Source organism: Aethalodelphis obliquidens, unplaced genomic scaffold (genome assembly GCF_003676395.1).
Source record: "Aethalodelphis obliquidens isolate GAN/ISIS:26980383/991018 unplaced genomic scaffold, ASM367639v1 scaffold8, whole genome shotgun sequence".
NCBI classification, from domain to species: Eukaryota; Metazoa; Chordata; class Mammalia; order Artiodactyla; family Delphinidae; genus Aethalodelphis; species Aethalodelphis obliquidens.
The window spans coordinates 4,480,753-4,502,865 of NW_020837952.1; the positions used below are offsets into that span (position 1 = coordinate 4,480,753).

Genomic DNA, 22,113 nt, shown 5'->3' on the forward strand with positions numbered 1-22,113 from the left:
ACGATCCCCCTCCCTGGCCCCATACTGGTCCACACGTGCCTGGTGAGCAAGTGCCCTGGGCCGTCCCCTGTACTGGAAAGGATTCCCCTGTCCCGGCCGTACTGATAAATATGGAAACTCCATCTTTATTGGCTGTATAAACATCTCTGGTCTGTACATACATTTCATACATCATAGTGCAGGGCCTGAAGGGAGGGCCGAAGGGGAGGCCCCAGCAGCACAACACCTCACCCCTTTTCTCAAAGCCCTGCCCACTCTGCCCAAACCAAGGCCTCTCCCTCCCAGAAGTCACTGAGGAGGGGACAGGGGTCAAGCAGCTAGGAGACCGGAGGGCTTGGTGCGGAGGACACGTTAAGCGCTAGAATCAAACACTGAAGCGAAACAGGCAACTGGCACAGGCAGCAAGCAGGGGTGGGGGCAAGGCAGGGCAGGGGAGCGTGGGCCCCATGCCCTCGGGCTCTCGCTAGGGCTCTGGGGTCCCGCCCCCACCACGTGGGAGAGATAGGCTCTGGAGTCTCCGCCTGCCTCCCCAGGAACGAGAGACGGGTGCCAGAGGTGAGCCAAGGAGGGCAAGGGGGAGACAGGAGCAAAGGCCCCAGTCCCCCGATTTGACAGCCCCTCTCTCACCCCATCAAACACGTCATGGACACCATCTACGTGTGTACAGCTGGGGGAAGCCAGAGACTCGCATTCTCGGGGGGACTGTGGTGCCTGAGCAGGCAGTGAGGGAGGAAGCTGGCTCGCAGGGGAAAGAACGGAGACCCTCGAGTAGTCTTCTCGGGACACCAGTCAGTGGAAGGAGACAGAGGGCCCAAGAGAGCGCCCCCCCAGCCCAGCCCGGGGGGGGATGACAGCGGCAAGTGCTTCACACGACGACGAGGAAAGGAAACAGGAAAGGAGATGAGAAGAGGAACCCTGTGGTAAACAGAGGACGGGGTGTCCTGCTCCACCCTTGCCAAGCCTCACGCCCAACAGCAGCTGAGACGGGCGCTCACTCCTCTCCCCTCACACGGGCCAGGGTGGGAGGGGCACGCGGGAGCCCACAGCCAAAGCCAGTGAGCCCCACCCATGAAGCAACACCATCCTTTGGGCTGGTTCCTGTCCAGCCAGGAACTCTCGCCCAGGGACTAACAACAGGGGCAGCACCAGGTCAGAAACATGGGCACAGAGGAGCCTGGCAGGGGCCTGATCCGGTAGGGCAGAGGGACAACACACCCCCTGGGGCCTGCTGGGTAAGCAAATCCTCGGGGCGTCAGGAACGGGGTACCTGGCTCTGCAAAGGGCGAGGAGAGGGAGAAGGGGCAGGTCCAGGGGAGAAGGCCTAGCCACTCAAGGGGTGCAGATCCACTTTGACTTTCTCCCCACAGCTCAGCATCCCAATTGTGGGGAAGAAGCCCCCAGAAGGTACGACAGCATCCTTCTTCCCAATGATCTTGCCATTCCGAGTGAAGAAAACCTGGGGGTGGAAGAGAAAAGTGGGATAGGCAGGCTCTAGCCTCTCCTCTGAGGATGCTGGAGCTACGCAGGCCTGAGCCACGTCACTCCCAGCTCGCACCACCGTTGGCGAGAGACAGAGGGCGATGCAGGAGGTGACCACGAGAGGGCGTCCCGAGGCCGGAAACCGGCCTCCCAGCCAGTCTCCCCACTCAGCAGCCCCACGCCCACAGCAGCCAGGGCTTCCCCTCTCCCCTCCCTGGGCTCCGCTTTTTGTACTAACACCAGACCTCACGGAGGCCCAAGACCCCTAGTCCAACCCCAGACCCACCCCACTCACCACCACCTTCTTGCCCTCGTGCTCCTGTTCTATCTCTTCCCCATCATCTTCCTCTTCCTCTTCCTCCTCTTCCTCTTCCCCTTCCTGGTGCAGGTACATGACGTTCCGGACATTCCGGACAGCTCGGGCGGTCGGGGACAGGATCACTGTGTCACAGCTGTCATCACTGTCACCTGGGGGCCAGGAAACCTGAGCTCCTGTGGTACTGCCCCCACCCTCTGCCCGACCAGCCTGGTTGGCCATGGTCACCCCACTCACCCTCACTGTCCAAGATGTAGTCCCGGGGGAACATGATTCCACAGCCCATGATGTCCCCTTTGTAACAGCGTGGCCCAAAGGGGTCCCCCACACCACTGCCATGGAAGATCTTCCCGTCATCTGTCGGAGGAGGGGAGAGGACACACACCTGAGGGAGGGGCCGACACCCTACAGCCCCTAGAGCGGCCCCTGCTTAAAGCTGAAGTGTCCCTCCCTCCCTCGCTGGCCCTGAGGAAGGGAGGAGAGAGAATGAGGGCACCAGATTAAAGAGAGACGCACAGCTGTCCCTTCAAGGGGCTAAGGGAGAAACTCCCTTGGGAGCTGGTCAGAGAGCGGGGGCCCTCGGGAGGGGAGGGAGAGGCGGGACCAGGAACTCACAGCCCCTCCTTTCTAAAGGAAGCCCTAAAGGAAATCAAGCCGATCCAAAAAAAAAGAAAATGCAGAATCTGCAGGAAGGGTGCAGAGGGAGCCAACTCAGAGGCCTGGAATGTCCAGTTTGGGCCCAGATCCCCCACCCCTGTTCTGCTCCCCTGGCTTTTTGGGCTGGGAGGAAAAACACAGATGAAGACAAAGCGCTAGCAGCTTGGGAGGGGGAGAGCAGAGAGCGGCAGGGGAAAGTCTCTCGGGCCAGATGCTGAAGGCGAGGCCCCTAGTGTGGGGTCAGGGAAATGGATGTCCCTGTGCCCCTATACCCCACCCCACCCCCAGCTTCCCCAGGGCAGCCCCTCACGCACCTGCATGGTAAGCCACAGACCCTCTGCTCCAGCCAGGGTGCCTGTTCTTGGGATAATCCTACACCAAGACAAGAAAAGAAAGCTGTGGTACCTCGCACAGGAAAGAGGATGCGAGAGTGGTTTACGAACCACTTCTGAAACAAGCTACGACCCAGATGGCTGCTCCCACCCCAGCAACCTCACCCCTTCAGGCACTGGAGGTCGCAGGGGAAGGTGGGAAGGTGCTTGGCTTTCCCAGCCAGGGCTGCAGGCTGCCCCCGACCCCACATCCAGGCCTTGGTGCGTGTGGTGCGCTCACGACCCTCTCTCAGCTCCGAGGTGACCTGGGGTCTGTGCCCTCACACGGCAGGCACATATGGCCTGTTCTGTCTCGGGTTAGACCTCCCTCTGCAGCCCAGCCCCTTGATCTCCCCAAGAGCTCCGGGCCCCGGCCCAACAGCCCCAGAGCTGAGCAGCTCCACAGGCCAAAAGCCAGCACTGGCGCCCACCTTCCGGGCCAGCCCCAAGGCGATGTAGCATTTCTCTCCAGGGTCCACGATCTCCACTTCGAAGTAGTGGCTACGGGTGCTCAGCGGGTGCCGGGCCTGGGCCAGCCCCACGTCCACGATGCTCTTGCCCTTGCCCAAGTACTCCAGTAGCTGTGGGGGAAGAACCAGGGGTGGGGGGCAGGCTAGCACCCCACCCCTGGAAACCTGGTTCCAGGGCCATCTGGGGACCAGTTTTCCTGGGTCTCACAGAAAGCCCTGGCCGAAAGGGAAGGGATCCTGGAGGCACAAAGTGGGCCTCAGGGTTCCAGGCAGGCATGGGAGAACAGGGATGGGGGCAGGGGCGTGGAGGTGGCAGCACGAGCAAGAGGGCTGAGCCCCTGCTAAAGGCTGCGCCCACCTGCCTACCGAGCCAAAAACCCTCTCCTTGCTGTGGGGACCCGGCGAGAGCAGCACAGCGATCCAGATGGCCGAGTGCCAGGACCACACAGGGGTCTGTACACTCTGCCATCACTTCCCTCAATCACCCTTCCAGGAAAGGGCCACCCAGGGGCTCTGAACACAGAGAAGAGGAGAAGCAAAGGCTAGGCTGAGAGGAAGCCTGATGGCTTTCTCAGGGTGCCTCGGGCGGATAGGGAGGATGCAGAGGTTAGGGGCCAACTCCAGACGTCTGGGGGAGGGGAGACGAGCCCAGAAGCCAGTTCTGCCTGGGATGAGACTGATATAATTTCTCAAGGTCTTTGTTTTACTTGGCTTTGAACAGAGCTGTTTGTAGCGGGGTCGAGGGGAGCCAGGGAACCGAGGACAACCAGCTCTTCTCCTTCATTTAATGCGAGGGAGGGGAGCAGGCAGAGAGAAGCTAGAAAGGCAGGCGTTCCTGCCCCCAGCTCCTCACGGCTCTTTCAAGCTGGAGCAGGGGTGTGGAGGGGAGTTGACTGATGGGCTCTTGGGGCTCTTCGGCCCCACAGTGATCCTGCCTGGGCATGATGGGGCGGCAACCCCCGATCTGGGAGGATTTATTTATCAGTTGTCATGGTGATAGTAGGGCTGTGACTCAACCCCATCCCCTCTTTCCCCCACCCTCAGCATCACCTGGGATTCCTTAATCCCTTTTTAATTAACCAAACTGCCCCTCAAGACTTTCTTCTACCCTCCCACCCCTCCGGCCCTGAAGAAAATTCACTCCCTGAGGATCTCCTCCACTTATCCCTGGCAAGCCTCGGGACGCTGGCCTCTCACCCCACAAAGAACTCCTGCCTGAACAGGAAAGGCATCACACTCGCCTGCACCAGTGCCGAAGCCTCCATGTGTCTTCAGCAGAGGCAGGCGCTGCATCCTCAGCAACCCCTTCAGGGAGGCAAGAGAGGGACTCGGCCCGCTTTTCAGCCCTGGATCCCCGAAGCCCTGTCACCTCAAGCCCATTCTCCCCTCCTCCCCAGAGAACTGGAGGCGGGGGACAGGGGGCACCAGAAGAAAGGCCAGAGGTGTACAGGAGGCCACCTAAACTTTCTTCTCTCCTTCCTGCAGCCAGGACCATACATGTTTCGGGCTACACTGGCTCTGTGATATTCATTCTCCTAGCCCAAGTCTCCATTATCTCACACTGCTTTCTTCCATCAGAAAGGGGTCCCCTGCAGGTGGTCTTCTGATTTACTGGGTATTATGAAGGCCCACACTGTTTACATTCTATTTCTGGTCCTCTGTATGTTCTCGGCGTGGCCTGGGTTCCTCCTCTGCATCTCTCCCCACAGGGCCCGGAGGGATGTGGTATGATGCACATTAACTAACATAGACTCCACCCAATCCGAGCAGCCCCCAGCCCAACCTCTCCACCCTGCATTGCAGAACTGGGTGGGGGATCCCACAGCTGCCCTTGACCCACTCCATCCAACTGGCCTCTGCATAGGAAACACAGTGTTCTCCACTTCCAGAGCCAAGAGACAGCAGACCCAGATCCTGATCCTTGGGAAAAACCCGCCCAACCATTCCCTCTGCCTCAGCCCAGAGGAGGGCAGGCTGCCGGTTTGTCTGTGGATAGGGTGGGGATGGTTCCTTAAGCTAAAAGGCCAGGAGGATGAAACACACTAACGTGGGACTCTAAAGCCCACTCCCCAGCCCGCAGAGCAGCTCAGACAGGCTGCTGAATGCCTGGAGGACTAGGGCCACGCACAAGCCACCTCTTCAAGAGAGGAACCACCCACCCCTTAGGGTGTAAGCCCCTGGATTCATCGGTTCCTCTGCATCCACTCTCCTGCCCCTGGGCAAAGTCCTCCCAAGCCCCGGGAGCCTTCTCAGAGCATCAGAGGAGCAGGTAGGGGAGCGCCTGGCCTCCCTGATAGATCCTTGCTTCAGGGCACTCCTCCCCTCCTTAGACTAGGGCTGGTAGGAACCTAGAGAAGGTGAGAGGGTTAGCACCTAGAGTCTGAGTTGCTAGAATCTTGATGCTGGTCCCTCAATCTGTGCCTCAGGTGCCTCTTAGTTTCTACATTTTTTTGGCCATGGCACAGGGCTTGCGGGATCTGAGTTCCCAACCAGGGATCGAACCTGTGCCCCCTGCAGTGGAAGCATGGAGTCCTAACCACTGGACCACCAGGAAATTCCCAAGATACTTCTTAGTTTGAAAGAGAATCAAACAGACCTGGGTTCAAATCCTAGCTCCTATTACTTACTAGTCACTAAACTCAAGCAAGTGACTCTCACTTCTTTAAGCCTCAGATACTTCATCAGTAAAATAGGGGTGCCACTACCCGCATCTCCAAATATGGGTACGATGAAGTGAAGTGAGTGTCAAGGGCTTAGCCTGGAGCCTGACCCCCGGTAGGTGATAAATGCACACGTCAGCCTTTCCCTGACTCAGGAAATGGGGGTGATACTGGAATATCCCAAAGTTCCCATGCTCCCTAAACATTAACAGTCGCCCCCAAGCTACAACAGACTGGAACTGCCAGTCACAGAGAAGGAAAGGTTCTCTCACCTCAGCCCTTACCCTCAACTAGAATGCTCCCTTGGGCTCCCAGGACACTCCTCAGATGACTCCATCCCAAGGGGCCAACTGTCTTCCTCCCAGTATTTCTCCGCAAACAATACCCCCAATCAACAGGCATGCTCCTTTACATCTTTGGTGGGGGTGGGGAACTCTTTCCTTAAGGCTCCCAAGACCCCCTCCCCACCCCACCTCCCTCCACACACAACGGAAGCCTTGAGAGGCCAAACAGGTCAACTCCACAGAGCGGAGGCTGCAGACCAGAGTGCAGAGAGCCTCCTGCACCCCGCCCCCTCCCTCATACCAGTAGCCCTTCTCAGCCTCCTCTCCTGCTTCGACCCGCCCTCCTCCTCTTGCTAGCAGAGACCCTAATCCCTCTTGACAGCAGCAAGGGAGGACTCAGTGCCCGGAGGGCCTAGAAGCAACTGAAACACGAACCAAGAACATGCTCCCCACCGGCCAGCTCAGGCCCCAACACGGTCTCCTCCTGGGTTGGGCCCGGGGGGGACCCCTGAGAGGGTGGGGCCTCATTCACCCCACTTTGTGTACCAAGGCTGTTGCCCCGTCACTAAGGAGTTGTTAGAGGAGCTATGAACAGAAATGAGAAACAAAGACAGAACGAGTCTAATCCCCCAGCCCTACCTACTGCCCCCCCCCCACATTACCTCACTGCGCAAGGCCTGGGGACAGGAATGAGGGGGAGCACCCCACGCCTGAGCAAACGCAACAGCAATTCTTCAGCATCCCGGAGCGCAGGGAAGGGGGCGCTCTTTAGGAGGGGAAAGTGAGGCCACAGGAAGCAGGGAACGACTTCCCTCTGGAAAGAGCCGGTCTGTCTATATATAGATCCTCAGATCAAACAAACACAACTAAATATTAACAACTCTCGAATCTAGATAGTGGGGATACAGTGGGTGTTCACTGTGCTATTTTCTCAACTTTCCTGTATGTTTGAAACTTTTCATAATGAATTGCTGGAGGAAAAAAAAGGGTCAGGAGTTGAATTCACTCTTCTGTATGGGAAGAACCAGTGAGAAGGGAGAAAAGAGGATAATTGAGACTACAAAACTGGGAGAAAGGGCTATAGGAGTAAAAGAATTCCAAGCTAGCCAAGTAAACTCACCTGGGAGGCCCCTGGCTAAGCCACTAGACGGGAGAAATCCCCAGGGACATGGGAGTTTAAGCCCAGGAACTCTGGATTCACCTTATGAGAAGCGAGTAGGAGAGATTGGCTACAGAAGAGTGGGCCTGGGCAGAAGGCAGCAGCATATATCAGACAGTGGAAAAAGCTGGGTAGGGGTCAAGGAATGAATATCTGGGCTTAGTTCTGCTGCTAATTCGCTGTTTGACATTTGATCAAGTCTCTTCACTTTTCTCTGGGACTGCTTTCTCAGCAGTACAAGAGGATATATGGGAATGTCGGGCAGTCACGACAACTGGGGCGCAGGGGGTGGGGGTGGGGTCGGAGCTACCAGCATCCTGGGTCTGGGAACCAAGGATGCTAAATGGCTTGCACATCAAGGAACTGTCTCACCTAAGATGCCCACAGTCTCTGCACTGAGAAACCTGGACAGGATGGCATCAAAGCCTCCTCCAGACCTTTATGGTTCTATGGGGTGTCCTCCTGGGAACATCACCTGGGGCAGGAGACAGGCTGCAACAACAGCAGAGGTCTGAGGTCTCAGGGAAGGGCTCCCCGCAGAGGGGGACGTAAAAACAGGAAGGGCAGAGAGGAGAAGCAGCTGTGCTGGACATCTTTAGAAATAGGAGGCACAGGCACAGCCTAATGACCTCTCCCAGGCTCCTCCAGGCTGACACCACTCTGACTGCTGGATCGGAAATACAGTGGATGGTCAGAGGGACAAAAAGGATGAGGCAAGAAGGTCAGGAGGCAAGAGTGGATGGGGGGCCGAGGGGCTGGCAGAAACTGGGTAAGTCACCCTCATTTGAAAGATGAGGTAGTTGGCAAGACTAGAAGAGAAGCCTGCGTCCCTCAGGAGGCTCATGCCCACGCTGCCCCAGAGAAGCAAGTGCGCAGGGAGCAGTGTGCCTACCCTGGCAGCTGTCCCCAGCTGGGGTGCGGGTTTGACAGAAGAGCTACACTGAACAGCTTAAGTCAAGAAAGAAAAAAATTCTTAAATGTGTGGCCTGAGGGCACTGGGGGAAGGGCAGGGAGGAAGGAAGGCTATTTATAAATGTCTACAGGATTCCGCATCAATTAGAAAAGACTGCCTGGGAGGAGCAGGGAGCAGAGTGGGGACAAGTCCAGGCAGGGAAAGGGTGCCAGGAAAAAACTCTTGAGGAGAGGTCAAGGATGAGAGCTGGAACATCGCCCTGGCTCAGTCCCAAGCTCAACTCTGCAGATGTTGTCAAAATGATGGTGGAAGGGGAAAAGAAAGGAGGGATGAAGGTCAGGGAGTGGGCATCTGAGGCCTCCTGGACCCTAGTGCCAGAAGGGGGTGCAGAGTGCCCGAAGCTGCAGGAGGCCACACTTTCTGCCATTTTCCTTGTGTTTGACTCACCTTGAACTCCAGAGTGGAGAGCCTTACTCATAATCCACCCACTCCCCCCCCACCCCGCCCCGCCCCGCTGCTTCTGTTTTGCTATCAAAGGCTGAGTTGAAAACAGCCTGGGTTGGGGTGAGAATGCCAGAGGGTGGAGGAAAAGGTTGAGCCGGGAAGGAGGGAAGGAGCGGGAGGGCCGCAGAGGGACAATTCGAAGTGGAAGGCCCGAGCAGCCCACTAGAGGTCAGGGCCAGACCCCTAAGTCAGCAACCATTCACTCCCAAACCAGCAAGAGGCACAGAGGGTAGATATGAAGAATTTCCCTCTCTCAAGGTCCATACACTTCCCAAGAAAGTTTAAAATCTAGGCAGGGGACTAAAGCAGGTATGGTGAGATGTATAAAAAGGCCAGCTTTGGAGGATCAAGGACTCTCACTGAATCATTATCTGCCTCTATTCTCATCCTCTATAAAATGTAGGAAGGCAGAAGAGACTGTCATTGATGCTTACTCGAAAAAGAACTCAAAGAACCTTCCCCAGCATGAGTGGGATTTGTGACCACACCTGCTCCACAATGCAGAGAATGGAAAACTGTGCTAGCTGGGCTGGGATCAAGCCAAAAGGGTGTTCCAGGCATCCGGCCTCCAAGTCAGCCCAGCCTCTCAAAGGCAGGCGTGCAGGGCAGCAGCGTGCATGGGGTGGGGGGTGGGGGGCCTGAAGGAACCAAAGAAGGCAAAGGACAGCTACTGGCTACTGCTCGTTCCTAGGGTTAAGCAACTAGGCTGAGCTCTCAAACAAAGGGAAGGCAGGAAAGAGGACCACCGCTAAGGAGAACACAGATCTGGACTCAAGAATCATGTCAGGACGCCAGGCTCTCCTGACAAAATTCCCACTTTCCAAAACGCTACAAAAGACCCTGTCTTGGGACTTCCCTGGTGGCGCAGTGGTTGAGAATCCGCCTGCCAATGCAGGGGACATGGGTTCAAGCCCTGGCCCGGGAAGATACCACATGCCACGGAGCAACTAAGCCCGTGCGCTGCAACTACTGAGCCTACACTCTAGAGCTCACGAGCCACAACTACTGAGCCCGTGTGCCGCAACTACTGAAGCCCTCGCACCTAGAGCCCGTGCTCCGCAACAAGAGAGGCCACCGCAATAAGAAGCCTGTGCACCGCAATGAAGAGTAGCCCCCGCTCGCCGCAACTAGAGAAAGCCCGCACGCCACAACGAAGACCCAATACAGGCAAAAATAAATAAAGTAATTTTTAAAAAAACCATGTCTTCACTCCCTATTCTAAACAATCCTGACATGCTTCTGTGGACCCCGGGATTCTGCCCAGCCCTACCCTTCCCCTTACTTACAGTTCCGCAGACTCTGACGTCGTGCAGCCGGCCCCACTCGTCCTCGTAACTGTCCACCATCATGACACTGTCATCCTCGCGGCCCAGCTCAGCGTTCAGGTGCAACCGCACCTCCTCACCCAGGGAGTGCATGCCCACTGCTGGGAACAGCCCATCGGGGGACATGGGCATGATGGTGGAGCCCACCTGCAGCAGAGGGAGGGGGAGGAAGGGAGGGAGCTGCCGCCTGGCTCACCTTTCCACAGCTCATCTAATTCTCACAAGGGGACTTCTGAGATGATGCAACCAGTCATCATCACACACGCTGACAGGTAGCAAAACAGAGGTACAGAGAAGCATAAAAAGCTGCTGAGTACTCCTAGCTGAGCAACGTACCCACGGAGCTAAAAGGCAAACACAAGTCTCTTGTCAACCCCCCCCCCCCCCCGCAAACACTTTAGGTACGCGTGAGTGTGGACTGGAGCAGGAAAGTGCTGAGCATAGGTGCTTAAGGAAGGAAGACCACTAGGCTGGCCGGCGGAGGCCTGAGAAGGCAATTTCTCAGGGTGGGAGACGGGGCTGGGGAGAAGAAGAAAGAGAGCTGGGGTCTCTCCTATTTGCTCTTATCCCATCCCTTCACCATCACTAATCTCTCTCTGAAGAGGGAAGGAAAGGAGAAGTGAAATAAGGAACACGAAACACAGAAAGGACATATCCCCAAAAGCATTCAAGTCAAAAATCCCAAGAGGACCTCCAGCTTACGCAGCCAGGTCATAATCTCCCCATCTTTTTTTCTGCTCAAAACCTTCCCCCATATCACCAGTTCTGTCCCCCACAGTTTCTGCCCCTCCTCCGCTGCACAAACCTGCCCCTCTGCATCCATCACCTGGGGAATGTCCCAGCTTTCCCTGGGTGTGGGGAGCATCTTCTCCTACATGCAGGAGACCCCAGGAGAATCTGAGGCTGAACTGAAGAAGATGGGAAATAAGCCCGTGGGGCCCTGAGCAAGCCCCAACTAGCAGACTCTTTCTTATTACTCACACAAATCCCTGGACAGCTTCAAGCCGTTTAAATCCCACTCAGGATGTCCCACTTACCCGCTTCCCATTTTTGGTGAAGAAGATCTGGGCAGTCTGCACATCAAAGGACACTGGCTCAATGCCACAGCCAATCCGGTCCCCGGAGTTGCACTTTGACCCAAACTGGCGGCCCTTGGCCCGGCCATTGTACAGCCTGTGGACAGAGCAGCACAGACACAGGACCCGAACCCGGCTTCCCAACCTCTCCCCAGTGCTCCTGCTTCCATCACTCCGCAACGGCATCGACCTATGTTCTCGGGGGAGCTCCACCCTCCCCTTTAAGTCTGCAAACCTCCAAGGGTAGCCAACAGGCCACCTTCCTGTCCCTATCAGAAAGGTCTATGAAAATAACCCAAGACCAGTGAAGGAATAGCCAAAGCCACCCTGAGGTAGTCCATTATATCCAAGATTCCCAAATCCGTAGGAAAGGGGTCGGGTTCCACAAAAGGCAACTCACTTGCCATCATCAGCATGGTAGGCTACAGAGTCAGGCAACCAGCCAGGCTGGTGATCCAAGCTGTAGTACTGAGGGACCAGTCCCACAGCAATGGTACCCCGGACCCCGCTGTCCACAATAGACACCTGGAGGGAGGAGAGCAGGGCACAGTTAGCAGGGAGGGGAGTTAGACATCAAAGGGGGCTGAGGCTCAAAGAGCAAAAGACAGGGGAATCAGAGAAAAAGTCAGGGCACTCAGAGGGAGAACTGGGGAAAGTGGGGGCCCACTTTACCACAATTACTTAGAAAACAATTTCCCAGCTATGGAAAAAGATGGGAGATGGAGTAGATGCTGGGCCTGGGTTAGGGGGTGGGAAAGGACATGGGTCAAAGTCTACCTAGGTGAAGCGCAGGAGAGCAGAAAGGACAGGGTGAAAGGACTTTAGGGTGTCTCTCAGATTAGGCACCATGCTATCCTGGGCCCTTTTCCCAGCCAACAGGATAATCCTGATGGAAAGTGTAAAGGACCAGTCAAGAACCCAGTAAAAGAGCGCCTTGGAGCTTAACCATCTCACCCCCTGCTCTGCCCACCCCCTGCCTTGATCACCTCAAAATAATTGCTGTCCTTTGTCAGGGGTCGAGAAGCCACGTAGCAGCCAACTTCACCAGAGTTTCCATGGTAACTGAAGGAGGAATGAAGGGGAAGTTCCATTAGCAGCCTAGTCCAGGGGTTGGGGGGAGGGCCTCAGCATCCCCAACCCCCACCCTGTGAGGGCCAGCACAGAAGAGAATCCATCAGGCCATACTTCAGGACATCTGCACAAACACCAAAACAAGATACTTGAGGTCACCCACCCCACCCGCCACCTCCAGCCAGGGCCCAGCCCACACCAGACCAATGCAAGCCTGGCTTCTTCACTGCCAGTGGGGAAGAGAAGGCGGAGCCTCCCTCAGTTGCCTATTAGGGGTCTCACAACCCTGTCTAACCTCAGTCCCTCATGCTGCAGCTTCGGCCCTTTTCCTCTGGCTCTGTCCTCGGTGGAGCTGGAGAACGGCTGGTCTCTATCCTCGGGACCAAAGCCCTTTGCAGATTGGAAGACAGTTACTCAGTCCCCACTCCTCAGCTTTCTTGTCTCCAGGCTAGATAGCACTACTTCCTCCCCCGCTTCCAGTGACAACTTTGTGAGAGAATTAGACTCGGATGGAGTCAGGGGAAGGATTCAAGCCAGAAAATAGAGCGAAAACAAACACAAACACACAAACCAAAGGGTTGGAAGGCAGTAAGCAGGATGCACTACAGGACTGTCCTTCACAAAACAGGAAATCCACTGCCTTTGAAATGGCCATTCTTCACCGATCCCAACTACAGAGATGCAGGCAGGAGAGCCCGGCATCGCACAGACTCACTGGAGTCCTTTCAACAAGGCAGCTGGGCAATTCCTGAGACCCCAGCAGCCTCCATCTCTGACATGACTGCTTCCAGTGCAGACCAGGACAGAGGGACCCACAGACACAGGCAGAGGGGGGTGCGGGGTGAAGAAGCATATACTACTCCATTCGGAAAGGCCTCCAGGGTTTACAACATACCCCTCGCTGTGCAATGCAGACAGTCCTCTGCCTTTGCAAAAGCCCCTTTTCGTCTCTAAGATCTGGCACAGAAAGGAAAATGTGGAAGCACTCCCCGAAACTCACCTCAAAGTGTCTCCATCTACAAGAATGTGCTTGAACCTCTCCTGATATCGGAAAGCCCGGACCTCTCGAATCTCCCGGATCCGCCGGCGCCAATTCAGAAACCGGTAGTGCAGGTTGAGGTCATCCATCTTGTTCATGAGAACAAACCTGCCAGGGGGAGAAGGAGATTGAGGAGGAAGAAGCAAGGCGCTGAGCAAAGTACCTCAGCCTGTTCCACCCAGAATGCGGAGAGGACACTGGACTTGAAGCCAGTTGCCCAGATTGACCTCAACAGTCCCCACCCTCATCCTTTCATTCAGCAAACATTTACTGAGCTCCCACTATGTGCTCCTACTGTCCTAGGTGCTAGGGATACAGCTGTGAACAAGATGGATGGGATGTCTGTTCTCATAGCACTTCCATTCTATTGGGGGAGGCATGACAGCAATAAACAGACACGACAACGTTAGACAGTGGAGGAAAAAGCAGAGTGCTCTGATAAAGAATAATGGGGTGAACTCTATGAGATGAAAAGGTGACAGGCACGTAACAAGCCCAAGAAAGAGCATCCCAGGCAGAAGGGACAGCCAGGACACAGGTCCCGAGGGGCAAGGCAGTTGGCATGGTAGGAAAATAGAAAGGCCAGGTGGCTAGTGTGTAGGGAATGGGAGGGAGGGAGAATGTACCAGAAGAGGATGGAAGGAAGGTAGGGGCCAGATCAACACCCTACAGACCATGTTAAGGAATGTGAATTTTATTTCAAGTGTGATGGGAAAGCTCTGGAGGGTTTTATGCAAGAAAATTATATGATTTTAAGGTTTATCAGATCGTAAAGCTCATTCAGGCGGTTGGTTGGAGACTAAACTGATCCCATAAGAGGCAAGAACAGAAGTGGCAAACAATTAATTAGGAGGCTGCTGCAGCTGTTCCAATGAGAGATGGCATCCCCAAAGATGGTAGCAGTGAAGATGGAGTGCAGTAGGATGACCCAGGTATTTAAACCACTAACAGCGCTAACATATGAATGAATGAATGAATGAATGGACGAATTTTTCCCAAAGCGACAAAAAGGGGAGGTACTTTCTCTTCCCATCCCCCAAACCCTTGGACAAGGGTTCCATCCAGGCCTGACTGTGCCTTGCACACAGCAGGGGCTTAGGAAGCCTAGGCTAGGCTGAATTCAATCCCAATGCGCATATTACACGCGTCTGCAGTAGCTACAAGCCACCGCGTGACCAAAAGGGTAGGCAGCTGTGGGGCAGCCTTAGAATTGGCCTCCTTGGCACTCGGCCAGGGGGCTCGACCCCAGGTCGATGTTGGCGCCCAACCTAGGGGCATCTGCTTGCCTAGAACCTCACAGCCTTGGCGCCGCCGATACGCGGCCGCACCGGGCCCCGCCTCCACCGCGGGCACAGCCCGATCACTCAGACGAGACCCGGGGGAAAGGGGCCCTAGCCCGTCAGTGTGACTACGCCCAGCCTCCCCAGGCCCTGCACTGGGCCAAGGAGGGTCCCCAGGGAGGAAGACCAGTGACCAGAGCGCAAGACCCCGCCCCTGACTCCGAAGCCTCCTCCCAGGACCCCAGCCTCCCGCCTCAGGCTCCGTGGAGACCGACCCGAGGCCTCGGGGACCCCGCCCCCGATCCCCGCCTACCGGGGCCGCCGCGTCCTCCTCATCCATAGGCCTCTGAGCTCCGCTCACTAGCTCTTCGGCCGCCGCCACCACACACATCCGGGTCCCCGCCCTTCCAACGGTCCCCGAGACCCGCCCCTTTCCACCCACCCCGGCCAATCTGCAGCGTCTGAGGACAACAGGCACCTGGAGAAGCCAATCGAAGGACGCAGGCCGGGTCGGGCGCGGCCCGGTGAACCCGGTACCTAGTGCCGGGTAAGGGGCTACTAAATACGGGTGTCGAGAGGGTGGGAGGTGGCGACGTGGCAGCGCGGACGCCACACTGGGCGCCCTGGGCGCTGACTGGCCGGTCAAGGGGCGGCTCCCTCCGGGCGGGGTGGGCGGGGAAGGTCGCTGCGCACCCACAAATACTGCGACTGTTGCCTCAGCGCTCATTCAGTGTTAGTCGTGAAGCTAAGAGCTTTGAAGGAATGTCCTTTTAATCCGTTCAACAACCTTATGAAATGAGTCTTATTAAATCCTTTTTGTAGATGCAGAGCCTGAGGCTGGCCTCCACAGTTCGTGCGCCTGTTAACATATACTTTGTATTCTCCCGAGCTCCATTTCATGGTACCTTTCCTTTATTCTAGGCAGGGCATTCCCTTCCTGGAGGAGAGAACTTCGTATGCAAAAAGCAGTGGCATGAAACGGTACGCTGTTCAGGAACAGAGGGGTTGGTGTAACTTAAGGAAAGTTAGGCTGGGGCCATAATGTGAAGGGAAGAAAGATACTGACATTTATTGAGCACCTACTAACGGGTGATTATTGCCGTTCTGGGGAGGACTTCCCCGGTTCCTCCCATCACCGAATTTCTCTATTCCAGATAGGAAGGTTTTCCCTCCTCTGTATTCTTTTTTTTTTTTTTATAAATTTATTTATTTAGTTTTGGCCGCATTGGGTCTTTGTTGCTGTGCGTGGGCTTTCTCTAGTTGTGGCGAGCGGGGGCTACTCTTTTGTTGCGGTGCGCTGGCTTCTCACTGCGGTGGCTTTTGTTTGTTGCGGAGCACGGGCTCTAGGCATGCAGGCTTCGGTAGTTGTGGCACGTGGGCTCAGTAGTTGTGGCTTGCAGGCTCAGTAGTTGTGGCTCACGGGCTTAGTTGCTCCGCGGCACGTGGGATCTTCCTGGACCAGGGCTCGAACCCGTGTCCCCTAGCATTGACAGGCGGATTCTTAACCACTGCGCCACCAGGGAAGTCCTCCTCTGTATTCTTATACCATGTCGTTTGCACCTCATTTGCAGCACTTATTACAGTCTTACTTTTATTATTAAAGTAACTTCTGTTTGTAGATCTGTCTCTGCTGGACTGTGAGCTCCTTCAGACCCCTGAGAGCTATCCTATTCTTATCATAAATAGGTGCTGTACAAATGTTGAATGAAATGGAAGCCATCCTCTCCTATACTATAAACAGTGGCCACTTGGCATAATGGAGATAAGGTGTCAGAAATAGGTGTAGACCAGACATTAGGAAATCTGGATTAGAACCCCAGATCTGTGACTGACATTTACTTGTCATGTTTCCTTAGGCTCCTTAATCTGGGACAGTTATTCAGTCTTTCCTGAAGAGTAGATGCCAATTATCTTGTTTAATATCCCTCAGTTTCATTTTATCTGATATTTACTCATTATTAGATTGAGGTTATGCATTACCAGCTTTATCCAGATCTGTGATTAATTTTGAGTTAATTTTTTTCTTTTTTTTTTTGCATATGGACGTCCAGTTGTTCCAGCAGCATTTGTTAAAAAGAATATCCTTCCTTTACTGAATTCCTTTGCACCTTTGTCAAACATCTATTGAACAAGTAAAAAAGAAAAAAAAAGTGTTTAAAGAAAAGGAAAAAAATTAATTTACTGTATTTTTGTGGGTCTATTTCTAGGCTCTCTACTCTGTTCCACTGATCTGTTTTTCTATCTTTATGTTTTGATTACTATAGCTTTATAATGAACCTTGAAATCAGGTAGCATAAGTCCTTCAATTTTGTACTTTTTAAAAGTTGGTTTGAGTTATTCCAGATCCTTTGCTTTTCTATATGAGACAATCAGGTTGCCAATTCCTACAAAAAAGCCTTCTGGGATTTTAATTGGGATTACGTTGAACCTGTTGATCAATTTTGGGAGAACTGATGTTTTAACAATATGGAGTCTTCCAATCCATGAGGATTGCACTGAAGTCTCTTACTCTAATCCAGTACCACAGGGTTCATTCTAGCCTTCCTCCCTACTTCTCTCTGACAGTGAGAAACCCAATATCCATTACTTATTTGCTCAACCCCAGTACATATTAAGCAGTTGCAAAAATTTTAACCCATGAGAAACAAATTTATCAACTAGAGTACAGTGTTTATGTAGAGTGTAGAGTATGCCATTACATTTATCTTTAGCCTTACAGTTTCCAGTCATAACACTGTTTTCCAAATTACTTAAGTCAGCACCTTTTTTTTTTTCTCACCCCCTCAGTGTGTTTTTGTCATACATATATAATACATTTAGATTCACCTGTTACAGTCTGCATTCTATCCTGGAATACCCTCCCATCCCGATTGGTTTTTTAGGTGTTTATTAAGTGTGTGTTGGATGGACAGATATTAATTCTAAGCTCCTTGGGAGCACAATTCCTCCCTATTTATGTCCATATAATGTAGTTACATCCACATAAATAAATGTTCTATCAATCTACTGAATATATTTTTATTCATGTAATTACCAAAAAAAGCAAAACTCAGACTCCCAGTTGTTATTTCTTCTCCACTAATGATTCCCAACTCCCAACCATCTGGCTGACTCCAGCCCAGTCTAGAAAACTGCTCTGCTCCCTTCCCAGTTCTCCTTTCTCTGATATCATTGGGACACTGGGAATCTAGACGGAACAAATCATGCACACACATTCACACGCATGCCTCTTTCCCCTCATCTCTGTTACACAAAGATGTGCTTTCCTATCTGAGATGCCCTCCTCCCTCTTCTCCTAAACTCTTTTTTTTTTTTTTGGCCTTGCCATGAGGCATGTGGGATCCTAGTTCCCCGACCAGGGATTGAACCCGGGGCCCTCAGCGATGATAGCACCAGGTCCTAACCACAGGACTGCCAGGGAAGTCCCCTAAACTCTACTTTAAAGCCCTATTCTCGGGACTTCCCTGGTGGCCCAGTGGTTAAGAATCTACCTGGCAATGCGGGGACACGGGTTCCATCCCTGGTCTGGGAAGATCCCACATGCTGCAGAGCAACTAAGCCCATGTGCCACAACTACTGAGCCCATACGCCACAACTAGTGAAGCCCGCATGCCTAGAGCCCATGCTCCGCAACAAGAGAAGCCACCGCAGTGAGAAGCCCTTGCACCACAACGAAGAGTAGCCCCCGCGCGCCACAACTAGAGAAAGCCCGCACTAAGCAACAAAGACCCAACGCAGCCAAAAATATAAATAAATAAATAAATAAAAAAAAATAAATTTAAAAAAATAAAGCCCTATTCTCCGGGAAACCCTCTTTGGTTTATCCTGGGGCCAGGTTTCCCTTTCTTATTGAACTCTGACCACACTCCGGCCTCTCAGTCTCTTTGGCCTTTACTTGGAGAACAGGGGGGAGAAATAGGAAAAGAGAGAGGAGGGGTTAAAGGAGTTGGAGAGCCACAAGACCCCCTGGGGTGGGTGGCCTGAGCTAGCTCAGAAGTAGAGGAGCCTCCAGAAGAGTTACAGTGCGCCCGCTTCACCTCTCAAGGCCCTCCCCCAGGACTGCCTTTGCTCCCACCCAAAACAACAACTTTTACCCGTATCAATTCCGAACTCCTTATATGAACTGAGAGCTGGGGGGTCCAGAGGTGAAGAAGATGTGGGGCTCCTGTTCTCAAAACACTCAGAATCTGAGACTTCCCTGGTGGCGCAGTGGTTAAGAATCCGCCTGCCAGTGCAAGGGACATGGGTTCGATCCCTGGTCCGGGAAGATTCCACATGCCGTGGAACAGCTAAGCCCGTGCGCCACAACTACTGAGCCTGAGCTCTAGAGCCCATGCGCCTAGGGCCAGTGCTCTGCAACAAGAGAAGCCACCACAATGAGAAGCCCTTACATTGCAACAAAGAGTAGCCCCCGCTCGCCGCAACTAGAGAGAAAGCCCGTGCACAGCAACGAAGACCCAAGGCAGCCAAAAATAAATAAATTAATTAATTAAAAAAAAACCCAACACTCATAATCTAACTGGAAAAATAAGACACAAGAAAAGATAAGCAAAAATTTAAGATAGCAACACAACAATGTGGATGAATTAAAAGAAAGGCAGACAGCTGGCTGAGCAGGTGGGGATGAGGTGGGAGAATTTGGTTGTGGTGAGAGGAATGGTGGGGAGAATTTCATCCTTATGAGCTAAAAATTTGGAGTTCAGGGGAAGAAGTTACCTCTGGGCACCACACCTTCCCTTCCCCTAATCTCAGTTCAGACTCAGAGATGAGAAACTGCCAGGAGGTTTCGGGGAAGGTGATCCCACCAGATGGCTGAACCACAGTGTGCTTCCCGGGCCAACCGTCCACAGGGTCATGATTGGCATATGAGAGCATGGGTCCTTGCGGGGAGGGGGGCATGGAGTACCGCCAAAGGTCTTTGAGGAGGAGAGAGTCACAGGAGCAAGACCAACTGGGAGGCTGTGTGTGGGACAGATGGCAGAAACCAGAGGCTGGAGACCAGCGGAGGTTATCGCAACAGTTCCCATGAGATCCACACCAGACTTAGGCCATGTCATGATGTGGTCATTAAGCCTCCTCTCTGGTGCTTTCTGTCTGTGGACTGTGCCACTACTTGTCTTTCCTCAGACTCAAAGCTCAGAAGGATCCAGGCAGGCCCCCTCCTTTACCCCTGGTTGTCAAAAGGAAGTCAGCACCTGGGGGTGCTGTGGATTTGGAGGGATGGGCTGGGTGTGAGAGATGCCGAGCATAAGGGAGCAGCACGACAGAGTGTAACCTGCAAGAGGAGAAGGAAGTCCTGTCAAAGTTTATTTATAAAAAGCCTAAAGGGCTTCCCTGGTGGCGCAGTGGTTGAGAGTCCGTCTGCTGATGCAGGGGACGCGGGTTCGTGAAGATCCGAACCGGGAAGATCCCACATGCCGCGGAGCGGCTGGGCCCGTGAGCCATGGCCGCTGAGCCTGCGCGTCCGGAGCCTGTGCTCCGCAACAGGAGAGGCCACAGCAGTGAGAGGCCCGCGTACCGCAAAAAAACAACAACAAAAATAAATAAATAAAAAATAAAAATAAAAAGTCTAAGTAACAGCCCCAGCTGTTTAGCCTTTTCACAGCCCTGACAGAAGCTTTCCTCAAACTCTTCTCTCCACAGAGGCCAGACAGAGTCCCAGAGTGTGTTCACCTTGGCCCACACTCCATCCTGAGCACGCACCATGCGCTTCCTACCTCTGCTCTGGGTGCTGAGGTGAAGGGCATCCCAAAGGGAGGAAAAGCAGAGTTCGAGAGTCTCAGTCTGCGAGAAAGAGCCTGGTTAGACCCCAGCACTGACAGCACAGCTCGCCGTTCTGGACATCCATACTGGAGGCGTGGGGTCGAGGCAAGAGCAGTGCTGGGGTGGCGGGTGGGACTGGGCTGTGCCGTGGCTGTACTTAGACTGCGTGGAGGGACCAAGCTGGGCAGAGGGTAGCAGTAAACAGGGGAAATCTGTAAGGGTGGCGGTGGTGATGTGGGAGGGGGAAGGGGGAATTCGGGAAGGCAGCGGTAGATGTGAGAGGCTAGCAGAGTATTGGGCTTCTCTGCAATATAACCTACCAAAGAATACAAACTTCTTTAAAAAGCCACACTGGGATCCTGCAGGGAGTATGGCCATCTCTTCCCCATCTCAACTTTCCACAGACCTTTCCATCTTATTCAGAAGCAGCAAGATGGAGCTGAGGAGAAAAGCCCTAGCTAGAACCAGGTGCAGGGCAAAATAAATCATGATAAGGACAGAGGGACAGGATGGAGCTCGCTACCCTGGGGTCAAAGCTTGGAGGAGGAGGTCCCAGAGCCTCCAGAGAGAGGAGAGCTGCTCCTCCCACTGCCCCAGCAGCCACCCCCCACCCCCCCACCCCCGCCTGCCCAATCTGCGTCACAGTCTCAGGGCTACTGGAAGACGCTGCTCCCCAAATGCTGGTTCTAGGGTCCCAGGGTAGCCCTAGGGGGCGGGCTGGGAGTAAAGTTCTTTTTATTTTGTATTTACGTAAAAGTTCAGGAAGGCCTTGCTTACATTCTTGCTTGGAGGACCAGAATTTAAACTTAGTCACTGCCCAGAGCCGTTGTTTTAGGAAAGAATGAGATGGCCGGTGTTGCGTAACCCAGAGCTGGGTGGGTGTGGGTTGCAGAAGGAAACGGTCCTTCTTCCTCCCTCTAGGAAGGAAGGCTCAGCTAGGAGTCTCAGATGGGCGGGGCACTGCCTGGAGAAGGGCGGCCAGGGGTGGGGAGGTGGGGTAGACAGACCAGCGTGTGAAAGCTCAGGGAGCAGGCAGACTGAAACACTCAGACCAGTCACCATTCAATCCCCCTGGGTAGAGCACAGCCTGAATAATCCAGAAAACCCAAAGGGTGGTACTGGGTGGGTGTGGAGTGGAGGACAGATTCTGGGAAAGGAGAGGAATGGAGGGGTGGGCTGACCTGGATGAAGGACAGCGTGGGTTGGGGATCTGCTCTCTGGCCACTGTCCCTAAGAGCACCCAGAGTATGGGTTCCTCTAATCCTCCCCCCCGCCTCTCCCCCCGCCCCCCGCCCCGCCACTATAATTTCAGCCGGCCAGTCCCCGTCCCTACCTCCCAGGTGTTCAGCTAGTTCTGCGGGCACGCTCCGCCCCCTGCAATCCCTCCAGACTCCCATGGCCCCAACACAATGCTAGGATTTCTGACAGTTCATTCAAGGTGTGCTTCCGCCTCCCCCCACCTCACCCCTTGCTTCCCCCAACCCCTTCTATCATCTTACCCACGTCTGGCCCCCAGTACCCGCCTTCCCCTGTCATATCTCAGGGAGACCTTCTCTTGCTCCTGCCTCAGCTTTGCTCTTCCTCTCCTCGCCCCTGGTTTACTCTCTTCCATCAGCGGTCAGTTCTCCCAAGACCCCACTCTCCGTCGTCTCCGCCTTGTCTCTCTTTTCGCCCGCATTCCTCTCATGACCCCCACACCATCCCTTCTGCGTCCACTTAAGTCCGCCATCTTCTCACTCCCCATCG

The 22,113-nt window shown here is 54.1% G+C and overlaps 1 protein-coding gene across 2 annotated transcripts; it reads right to left on the minus strand.

Moving 5' to 3' along the window:
- Nucleotides 1–94: 94 nt before the first annotated feature.
- On the minus strand, nucleotides 95–15,038 carry SPRYD3 (SPRY domain containing 3). 2 transcript variants are annotated; one of them, XM_027106401.1, is made up of 11 exons: nucleotides 14,918–15,038; nucleotides 13,286–13,432; nucleotides 12,201–12,276; nucleotides 11,615–11,739; nucleotides 11,176–11,311; nucleotides 10,100–10,285; nucleotides 3,255–3,404; nucleotides 2,767–2,824; nucleotides 2,033–2,152; nucleotides 1,775–1,947; nucleotides 95–1,456 (listed from the first exon to the last, which is right to left on the minus strand). In XM_027106401.1, the coding sequence occupies exons 1-11, from the start codon at nucleotides 14,938–14,940 to the stop codon at nucleotides 1,322–1,324; spliced, it is 1,329 nt and encodes a 442-aa protein (XP_026962202.1). In that variant the 5' UTR covers nucleotides 14,941–15,038; the 3' UTR covers nucleotides 95–1,321. The 2 variants fall into 2 exon arrangements, with proteins under 2 accessions (XP_026962202.1, XP_026962203.1); XM_027106402.1 differs by lacking the exon at nucleotides 14,918–15,038 and adding an exon at nucleotides 12,581–12,675 and having other exon boundaries at nucleotides 13,286–13,390.
- Nucleotides 15,039–22,113: the final 7,075 nt, after the last annotated feature.

Coding starts and splice junctions, on each gene's coding strand:
- SPRYD3 (XM_027106401.1), bottom strand. CDS start 14,940: ATGAGGAGGACGCGGCGGCCCCG. Junction 13,433..14,917: donor AGGAGGACGCGGCGGCCCCG/GTAGGCGGGGAT, acceptor TCCCCCTGGCAG/GTTTGTTCTCATGAACAAGA. Junction 12,277..13,285: donor GTAGATGGAGACACTTTGAG/GTGAGTTTCGGG, acceptor TTCCTCCTTCAG/TTACCATGGAAACTCTGGTG.